An 11,363-nucleotide genomic window follows, 5' to 3' on the forward strand; every position below is an offset into this window, starting at 1 on the left:
GCATGAGTAAATAGGGATATGAACGCAGATTTAATATAGGCCCATAGAATTACGGGGACCGGCAAGGATTTGGAAAGTCTCAATGCAAGTCCTGCTTACACCTAACGAGTGCTGAAATGGGACATAACCAGAGGTAGAAAGGTCTCGGAAGCACTTGGGAAGAGGCTTCCCAAAACCTATCCAGTTCTGAACGGAGAGACCTAAGTAGAATTTGTCAGGTCCAATTATTCGACTCGGGCATCTGAATGAAATTAATATCTTCCTATCAGTGTAGAACCTTTGAGGTCGGAAAGATCCCGTGGGTGTGGCGACAATTTTCGATTTCACGCGAATGCTCGTTAGACAGACGGCTCGGACGATTGATGGTGGGGCTGTTCATATTAATCATATTCCTTCAATACAGCGGAAATTTGGTTTGAGAACCCAATAACAATGCATGGAATTCGGAGAAATGACGAACGTGACCCAGTTTGAAAACCGGCGGCTGTAATATTTCCGGGTGTAGCTGACATTCAATTAACCTTCGGCATTCTTAGCCAGTAATGTAATGGTCATATTGCATTGGGGTATTCACTCATGCTAGCCCATGCGGAATGTTCTTTAATTGAGTCATTAATTTGTATTCAGCAGAGGAAATTTCACGAGTTGAATTTCGCGTGAATTTTTCTGTGATTTTATGAAATAATTTTTCTTAAGCATTGAATCACGCAAAAAATCATGAGCCTCTTTATTTTCGGTCCGAACTTCATTGCAATCACGAATCAAATATTGAGTGAATATTCTTTAGCCCGGTGGCCTGGCGTAGTGGTTAAGGCCGTTGCCTCACAACGGATAGGTTCCAGGTTCGATTCCTGGCCGGGTAGAATGGTGAGATCTAACCATTTTTAAAGTCTTGATCAATCGCCATATAGTCTCATCAGACTCGAAGCGATATAAAATAAGCATAAAAAAAATGAGTGAATATTCCATAAGCATAAATTGTGCGCTATACGACTAGAGCAATACAGTGCAATTTCGCCAGCACGTGTAGGTGCTATTCTCGTTTGGCAAAAAATTTCATTGTCAATGTGACTGCAGCTTCGAATATTTGCCTGCACACGGAGGGTATGACACTATTCTGAGCCTTTAATTGTTTCATAAGGTCAGAAATATATGCCATCAAGCGCCAATTTCAAATTTTGGTAATAAGCGGACTGGCTGTCCCATGGGGTCTGATGGAATTGTCACCGTGATTCTATTTTATTTGTTTAATATATCTTCTTGTCAATCTGAACCGGTTCAGGACTAGAGGAAGGTAGAGCAAAATGGACCGGGAGGGCAAAACGGACCACTGACTGAAAATTGGTAATTTTTTTTTCTTTCCTGAAAATCGGGAACACTGAATATCTTGAATTAATAGTGAATTTCAGGATCATAACCGTCACAGGGGTTTTATAGATAAGAAGTGTCGTTCAACCGCAATTTGATCAGATTTTCTAATCACCTCAAACCACAAATGATTTTAAATGTTTGTTTTTGCTTCCGAATGGAGGCACTCACTGTCTCACTATCAAAAAAATTAAAAAATAATCAATTTTCTGCCAGTGGACCGTTTGCCCTAGGGGGCCGTTTTGCCCTACCCTCCCCTACTGTAACTTCGAACCCGCGCCACTCGACTGCCGGCAGTATAAGAGTTTATCCGATGCCATGATTTACTGAGCCATCGCCGTTCTGAGAATTTTTTGTGAAAAATCGAAAGAAAGTGAGGCGGAAGTCATACAGAGCACGTTTATTTCTTTTATATTGCTAATGATTCATTTCAAGGCAAATTTCAGGCAACATTTTTTCAAAATTTCGTCTAACAATAAGTTGAACAAAACAATTTAACCCGTATGATGTGCCGCCTCGGGCCAGTCAGCAATCCTCTTCTGGTTGAGATGCCCCAGAGGGAGTGGATGAAGAAAAATTTTGAATTTACATTCTTCATTTTCGTTTTTAATGGAAATCCTGATGCACGAGAATGCAACTTTATCCCTGCAGCCCTTACATTTGGACTCATAACGAAAGGTATTTCATAACAAAAGGTTTTTCTTCCGATCCGAGACACTTATTCCCCATGAAAATACAAATATTGCCTTATCAATATCGCAGCGAGTGAGTGAATAAAATGACTCGAATCATTTCGATTTCGAAATGGTTCTCACGGTTCAACCCTTGCAATCTCCCCCAAATTCATCCTGAACCTCTCAACTCTCCAACTCAGTAACATTTAAATTTGTATTTTCCTTCCGCATCATTAAAATAACGGCCCCTGCCGATGTCTCTGGCAACCCCAGTGACAAACCAGAGGGAATGAAGTAATCGCCAACAGAAAACTCAAGAGGACAAGCCGTGCTGTACTGGAATTCCACTTAAAACCACCCGATGAATCCCTGTCGACTGGTTTTCACCCGTCTTTGAAATCCCTGTGGAAATCATAATATCATTATTTGAAGTCAGTTGAAGTCAATGGAATTACGTGAATCAATTTAACCCGTGTAATGTGACCCCTCGGGCCAGTCAGCAATCCTCTTGTGGTTGAGGTGCCCCAGAGAGAGTGGATGAAGAAAAATTTTGAATTTACATTCTTCATTTTCGTTTTTAATGGAAGTCCTGATGCATGAGAATGCAACTTTACCCTGCAGCCCTCACATTTGGAGTCATAACGAAAGGTATTTCATACTTCCGATCCGAGACACTTATTCCCCATGAAAATACAAATATTGCCTTATCAATATTGCAGCGAGTGAGTGAAGAAAATGACACAAATCATTTCGATTTCGAAATGATCCTCACGGTTCAACCCCTGTAATCTCCCCCAAATTCACCCTGAACCTCTCGAATCTCCAACTCAATAACATTTAAATTTGTATTTTCCTTCCGCATCATTGAAATAACGGCCCCTGCCGATGTCCCTGACAATCCCAGTGACAAACCAGAGAGAATGAAGTAATCGCCAACAGAAAACTCAAGAGGGCAAGCCGTGCTGTACTGGAATTCCACCTAAAACCATCCGATAAATCCCTGTCGACTGGTTTTTCACCCGTCTCCATTCGTTTCATTCCCCGAATCCTTTTTTCCCCATTTCCCGGTCTCATCGATAAATCTCTGCTCCCGGAATCCCCGACTAATAAACATCCATCACGTGTCCGTGCCGGTCACACGCCTAACCGATGGAAAGATGAAATTTATAAGACTCGTAAACACTGTCTACCCCCGACAAAAATATATTCATTCCAATAAGCCATTAAATAACAATAAATAAAGTCTCTCGCGTGACTCTATTTGTTCCGTGAGGAACGACTAGCAACACGGGCTACGGAAAAAAACTTGGGTGTCGATACAGATTTTTTTTTTATTGCGTTCAGAAATTGCTGATGGTGGAGCGTCGCAGGGGGTGTGAGGGTGGCCCGATTGAGGAATTGGAAAAGTTGCTCGAGGGTAATCCTTTGGTTGATAAGCTTTGGATTCCTTGGCTCTCCTGTTTCTAACAATAATTCTTTCTGGGCAAGTGCAAGCAGTCGTTTCTCTCGTTGTTTTATAAAGTGTGTGAATCCTGTGATTGTTGGAAGCGATACATGAGTTCATGGTGAGTGATGCGATTGGATGCACCAGAGAAATAATTTATTTGAGTTAAATAAACTTCATTTAATTGTTTTAGATTTTTTGGGAAACTGATGAAGTGAAGACAACTGATAAAGCATGATTAGGGTTATCTCCATTTTTCTAAAACGACGGTCAAATGAAGGATGTAGAGAGGATCATAAGGGCCAGAAAAAGGATCTATGTGACCTTCTTATGGATGAAGGTCATAAGAAGATCAAATGGAGGGCATAAAAAGAATCACAAGGGTCGTACGGGCCAAACGAAGGCCATACGAAGGATCTTGAGGTTCAAATGAAAGCCATAAGACGGATCTTAAGGGTATACAGGGTCATATGAAGGCCATACGGAGGCTCTTGAAGGTCATGAGGCTTAACTGAGGTCCATAAAATGATAATAAGGATAATGAGGCTCAAATAAAGGGCATAAGAATGATCATAAAAGTAATAAGGTAAATGGAGACCATTAAAATGACCTTGAGAGTCATGAGGGTCAAATAAAGGCCACAAAAAGGATCGTGAGGGTCAAGTGAAGTCCATAAGAAGGATCTTAAGGATCAAATGAGGGCCATACGAAGGCTCTTGAAGATCATAAGACTCAAATTAAAGCTGTCAAAAAGATCATAACTGTAATAAGGCGCAAATAGAGACCATTGAAATCATCTGAAGGGTCATAAGGCTCAAATAAATACAATAAAATGGATCTTAAGGGTCAAATAAAGGCCATAAGAAGGATCTTGAAAGTCAAATGAAGACCAAGAGGGTCATAAGAACACTATGAATATATTCCTTAGATGTTTAAGTCTGGAGAACCTTTCGGACCTCCTTGTGACTCTTATAAAGGTCATGATTGCAATCGAAGTCAATACCGGGAATTATTACATTTGGTTGAAACTCAATGATTGGATTGATCCCAGGTGATCCTTCCATGCGATTTCAAACCCAATTTAACAACTCGTAAGTCATGATTCCAAGAAGTGCTTATAAAAAATGATAAAGTGATAGATAAAAAAGAAATCTCACCTGAGTACCATGAGCGGACACAACAGAATAGCAAAAACCGAAACCATGAAGATGAGATATTTCTGTGTACGCTTCTCCTTCCTCACGTCCAGTTCAGCGTCATAAAGATCGTAGGTAGTTGAAAAACCGGAGAGCCCAACAGTTCCGCTAGTCATCACGCTACCGCTCTCACGTTTTCCGTCCCGAAGTAATCTGGAACGAGAGTGGGAAAAATAACTTGAGTAAAAAACATCTCGCGATCGACCTTGGAGATACCATTATTCCCGCAGATACATAATGTGGAATCGATATCCAACGCGTTCGACACAAATAATCCCAATTTTACGGACAATTTCATCCTGGGATCACATTTGAATTCCGATGTCTGGAGATTATGAATTTTTATGCTCTATCGGATGAGAGGTCGTGGAGGATGGGATTATCCTTGTACAAAAAAGCCGTAAAGCTGGCATTTTTAGAATCTCTCGGGATTAAACAAGTGGACAATTGCATTTTGTACTTATTGTCGCTAAATAAGTTGGCAATTTGCTTGCAAATGGGTTCTCTTTTTTGAATTCTTATCTCACTATTCTCTTCTTCTATTTTTTCATGTCATAGTACTATCATCAATTGAAATGTCATCAAAATTTTGCGCATTATTTCGTTCTGTCGAATAATTCTACACTCAGACCCTCTCAAGACTCGAATTCGTTTTTAGTCCGGGTTTAATCAAGGTTCAATCAAGGTTTAGTCAGGAATAGCCGGGATTTAATCAGGGGTTATTCAGAATTTAGCCAGAGTTTAAGCCAGGTTCTATCAGAAGTTAGTCGGGACCATGAATCAATATGAGTAAGTATTCAACATAATAGACTGGTACCTGACTTTAATAGAGATAGAGCTTTTGGCATAAAAAGCTCATGACGGTATTGTGTAACTTGATCAGCCATGGTGCTATTCTTACCATTTTTCAACTTGATTAAGAAGGCATTGAAATATACTTTTCAAGCCCTGATTTAATTGCTATTACTGATTATTCTTTCAGTAATCATGAAGAAACCGATTTTCTCTTTCAAAACGCTTAAAAAATGTGCTGTGACTCAACAACGAATTGTGCGACCCCCATCATACTCTGATAGAATCAAGAGAATATTTATATTATCCCCGGGCTATTTTACATGGTCAACCTTAGATGTTTTTAAGGCATAAATTACTTTGGAAAGCGGGATGCTACATGCTATCCATCGACTTTCTGGACCTCTATATGAAGGAAATAATTCAATAATTCTCAATGCACAAATTCGCATTTAATAGAATTAATAGAATTAAATTAAACGCAATTTAGACCACATTTAATAACCCTAACACAAAAAAATGAAAACTTAAATTTGAGCGATTACAAAGCTTTCATTCAACATTCTTCTGGATTATTTTACCCATCGGAATTTCCACCGACAGGGCGTAACCAGCAACATCAACAGGAAGAAAATCCAATTCATGTCGCCAGCGTAAAAAGTTAGTACCACTGAAAACTCGACTGGAATAAAAGCCCAATGGTTTTTACACTTGTTGTTTTTCATTCCCCGCGCCGAGTAAGACTGAAATAGGACGAAAAGTCGAGATAAATCCGCATGTGGGTTTCAAGTATCAGTAACTGGATTATCTTCTCTCCTTCAGTCGCGGATTATTCATCCATTAGTGGCTTACCTTCTTGTAAATACGAACACAGCGACATCATGTCGCTTTGTTAACATATTAGCAAAGAACACGAGGCGAAAAAATTAGGGAAGACAACTATTCTCTCCGGAAATTTTCCACTGCGGTGGCTATTTGGTTCAAACCCAGGCAGGTTGCGCAGGTATTGTATTAATGGAATAGAACCCCTCTCTTCCGATTTCGCAGGTCACTTGGGGCTTCGTTCGCGGGGAAATAAAAATGTACGAAACATTGAAACACGAGATGTGTACAAAAGAAGCATTGTTGATTGCATTGAACAACAAGCACATTTCGATATTACGGAGAATCGTCGAATATACAGGGCTCTTCCATGAATATCTGTTGGCACGGAAATGGAAAATTGAAAAAGATTCGTTTTATCAGAGGAAACTTGGATGTTTTCACTGCGGAGTGCAGTCAATATTTTCTGCATTAATCATTCACCGTGATGCACCTGATGATTCCGCTGATAGAAATGCCGCTGATAGAGATTCACTTGCTGTTGACGAGGCTTCTGTTAGTGCATGTAATGCATGTGAACCTCGTATTATCCCTGTATAAATCCCGTGTGACCTTTACATGACTCGTGTGGCACTTATAATAGTTTTATGGACGGATTAATATGTGACACGACCCTCATGACATTCGGACCCTTAATGGTTTTGTTTGAACCCTCGAAGAGATCTTTTGTCGTGTCACGGAAAAAATATACTTGAATTAAGTATATTTTATACCAGAATCAAGTACATGCGTAAACCTGATGCAAGAATAACATATACTTGATTCAAGTGTATTTTAAACTCGAGTGGAGGATGGGTGTTTCAATTCGAGAATGATTATTTCGTATCAGCCCGGGTTATACCGAACGCTCTCAAATAATATAAGGGTCAGAGACTAAGTGTGAGAATATAAGGGTCAAAGAGTGGAGGTTAAGAAATGAGGGTCGGAATATTAGAGTGAAAAACTGAGGGCCTGAATGTAAAGGTGAAGGAATGAGGGTCAGAACGTTAGGGTTGAAAAAAGAGGGTTAGAATATTAGGATCAAAAAATAAGGATCAGAATATAAAAGTAAAAAAAATGGGTGTCGGGCAATAAGGGTCATATAAGGGCTAAAAACGGTGATCAAGCATAATATATGACTTATATTTAGACCCTCATTGCCTGACACCCACATTTTTTACTTTTATATTCTGACCCCCATTTTTAACCTCTACTTTTTGGCCCTTATATTCTGACACACAGTGCCTGACCCTTATATTACACTTAAAAGGGCTTGCTACAATCCGGCCTGATACAAAAGAATCATCTTGGAATTAAAATATCCATTCCCCAATTGAGTATAAAATATACTTGAATCAAGTATATGTTATGCTCAATTCGGGTTTTTTTCCGTGGTTGAATCAATTACTTGTGGATAAAAAAGAAAGTTGCCAGCAAAATACGATAATTTTCGTAGTAGTAATTGTTCTCAGAGAATTATGTGAGGCTCCAGTTTTATCAAGTCAATGTTATTGAGTTTCTCGGCAGAGCTAATTTTTTCTCTGAGTGTACCAACATTTCACATTCCCAGAGGTCGATTTCAAACTTTCTACTGTTTAAAGACGTAAAATGAAATCCGCGCACATGCATTCTATCGTCACAAAAAATCTCACGTTTCTTTTTTCATTTATGTAGCTCTACAATTCTTTTACTGAATTCAATAAAGCTCTCTGGAATCCCCTATTCATCCTATTCTACTGTGCGTTTATGATTCGCAATAAAAAGAATATAGAAACACGTGTTTTTACCGCGTTTCCGTGTCCTCGAATATTTTGTCCTCCACATGCATTTAAAAAAATAAACATTCCACACGTTGTGTTTGCTGTTCGACAATACTGGGATTATTTTTCCATCATTTCCCCACCACCTGACGTGTTATTAACCATTTCATATTTCAAGGGTAGTTACCCAGAAAATTTTCCATCACCTCCGAGAGCCAGACGTCTCCCGAGGTACATGCGTATAACCGTACTCCCATTAACTTTCGCGAAATTCATATTGCCTGCGGAATAAGATCCCTTTGTTCGGCGGAGGGGGGGGGGGGGCTAGAGACTTCCCGTTAATTGCCCCTAAACAATGGTTCGGGGTGAATGAAAAAGACGCCACTTACGTTACATCATTGCTGGTATTGCTGCTGTGTCGCGAGTAGTTCTTCGCTCGGGCCTCGAACATTGCCACTCCCATCGGCTCGTCCTGGTCCTGGAGTTCTCGGCTGGCTTTGACGTAGAGGTAGGCCGTCACTGTCAGTGGAGCGATGTAACTGCGGGTGACGTTACATTTTTTCTTATCGAGGAAGAATTTTTACTCTAGGAAAACTAGTGACTGCGCTGTTAGAAATTTTTTGAAAATTGAGCAATAGTTGCCCTTGAATGCTCAATGTTGTGAATTTGAATTCAATTTAAGATCAAATTGTTCATGGAATACCTCATTCAGCTTGGAAATTCAGGATAATTGTGTTTTGCAGGGTAGATTATCACTGACATTTCAATTACATCTACACTGTTATAAATTTTCAGTTATAATACCCCGAGACCTTCAAAATTATCGGAATATTTCCCGATAGCTTCGTTGCAAACAAATGAAAGTTTCAAGTTTTGCAGGCTAAAATTTTTCTGCAAAACTTAACACTTTTGTTTGTTTGCAGAGAAGCTTGAGGGAAATATTGCGGTTAATTTTGAAGGTCGAGAGGTATTCGGCGGAGAATTTTCGGGGACTGGATTTTGGCCAAGCGGAGTGCAGTGTTCGAGAGCTTCTTCCAGCAAAACATCCAATTGGTTAAAAATAAATGAAGAGCTACTATGCAATTATCAGATGCAATTTCCAGCAACTAGTGTGCAATTTCCGAAAAAAATTTGATAACAAAAGAGTATTGTGACCTCGAATACTGCGCTGTGATTAGCTAAAATCCAGTCCCGGAAAATTCTCGTCTGAATTTTCCGTGCCAACACGGAGAAAAAATATTATTTTTGCCAAATATTCATTTGCTTGAGAGAAGTATTTATTTTTCCAATGACGTATTTCTCCAGTCGAGTTAGTCTCAGGCAATCCTCAATAGGTGTCAATTTGGACAATTATATTGTTCCTGAAAATGAGCATGTTAGTTATGATCTTGAGTGCACTCCCTCAATAATTATCAACATTAAAAAATTAATGGAAATTCATCCTCCTATAAAATACGAAATTTAGGAAAAATGAATAATCATTGGATGAGTTCATCCAAGGTCAAATGCAACATAGTTATCCTCTAGAGCAACATGATTGTCATAGTTGAAACCTAATCAGGCTCGCCTGGGAATGAATCAATAGAAAAAATACCATTTTGAAAAAATGAATATTTCTCCCAAGTAAATGAATATTTGGCAAAAATATTTTTTTTTCTCAGTGAAATTCCGGAAATTTTTATCGTGTTCAAGTCCCGCTGAAATTTCAGGAAATCTCTTCATTGAAAAATCAAATATCCTATTAATTTTCTGTTCAAATGATCTGGAAATCAATAAAATTCTTGATTTTTCAGTTCCATTATTCAGTGAATATTCAGAAAAATGAAAAAAATTCAGGGAGAAATTGAAAATTTCTGTCATTTTGTTTCTGAATATTCATGTTCTACTGAAAATTCAAATGGCAAATTGTGAAATTTTCATATCACTCCCACCGAAAACTCATGAATTTCCGTGAATTCTACGTAACACTTGAATTCACACAATTCATTAACTTCGAATTTAATTCATTTTTGGGGGCACAAATTAAGCCATTGCGACATACATTCTGGAAGTCCTAGGCATCGAAAATTTCAATCAAATTATTTTCACATTGTGGGGATCGAACGAGACCTCAAGACCGTGTGAACCTCAATCCGTGATAGTTAATTTTAATAATACATTTTCCATAAAATTATTCGGTGATAAGAATCAACTCCAGAAGGTTAAATAAAAAGTAAATAATTCATTGACAAATATAAGTGGATTAACACAATAAAAAAAGGAAATTCCGTCTTACGTAAGTAAAAATAAGCTCCTCATGTACTGCTGTATATCATCAGTGAGATTAGCCAGGCAAATTCCCAGGCCTCGGAAGTGCAGTTTCTTGAAGCTCTATAAAGAGATGGAAAAAAAGCTCTGAAGTATCACTGAAAAATGAATGAACCCCGCCATAAACTCGTCCCCCTATTCACAACTCCATAAATTATGTATCCCTTCATGCCCCGTGAGCTCATCCCCCTGCTAAAATTACGAGAAAAACCATTACTCTAGCATAAAAAGCCAATGGGCTTCAATGAGGCCGAGAGAATTGAGAGTCGTAAAGCCAGATATTCCCGGCACTTATTACATTACGCTGCATTGCGTTCATTCAGAATCGCGGTGATTCAAGAATAAATTGGATTACCTCGAGATCGAGATAAGTAGTATAAATCGCGTATGGTAGGACAATGCAAACTGCGAAGAACCAGGTACCAAGGGCGCAGACGAACGCTGGAATTCTCGGCTTTCCAGGTACACTCACGAGCCGGTATCTGTCGCCGGCAATCAGTAAGAAAGTCATCATGGATACATGAATGGGTATGTCCTGAAACATAAATCAATGCAATCCACATGAATTCGTTGTTTAAAAATGTATTCGAATGTCTTAAAATAAGAATTTTTTTCCGTCTAAAAACAAGACATTTAATGGACAAGACATTTTCATGTCTTGAATCAAAACATTTGAGGATTATTCAATCGATACTACCCGAGTCGAATAATTGGACCTGACAAGTTCTACTTAGGTCTTTCCGTTCAGAACTGGATAGGTCTTGGGAAGCCTCTTCCCAAGTGCTTCCGAGACCTTTCTACCTCTGGTTATGTCCCATTTCAGCACTTGTTAGGTGTAAGCAGGACTTGTATTCAGACTTTCTAATTCCTTGCCGGTCCCCGTAATTCTATGGGCCTATATTAAATCTGCGTTCATATCCCTGTTTACTCATGCGTTATTGAAATAAAAAATGCAATTATT

At 39.0% G+C, this 11,363-nt stretch overlaps 1 protein-coding gene across 1 annotated transcript in view; it reads right to left on the reverse strand.

The window, feature by feature from the left end:
* Positions 1-11,363, reverse strand: part of LOC107038883 (prolactin-releasing peptide receptor) — a 37,982-nt gene that overhangs the window by 12,079 nt on the left and 14,540 nt on the right. Inside the window, exons 2-5 of the mRNA XM_015258197.1 lie at positions 10,758-10,937; positions 10,371-10,465; positions 8,485-8,634; positions 4,644-4,835 (exon numbers count right to left, since the gene is read on the reverse strand). Of these exons, the coding sequence (XP_015113683.1) occupies positions 4,644-4,835; positions 8,485-8,634; positions 10,371-10,465; positions 10,758-10,937 (617 nt within the window). The remainder of the gene's footprint in view (positions 1-4,643; positions 4,836-8,484; positions 8,635-10,370; positions 10,466-10,757; positions 10,938-11,363) is intronic.

This window comes from Diachasma alloeum, unplaced genomic scaffold (assembly GCF_001412515.2).
Source record: "Diachasma alloeum isolate Michigan unplaced genomic scaffold, Dall2.0 Dall_scaffold_00178, whole genome shotgun sequence".
In the NCBI taxonomy this organism is placed as follows: domain Eukaryota; kingdom Metazoa; phylum Arthropoda; class Insecta; order Hymenoptera; family Braconidae; genus Diachasma; species Diachasma alloeum.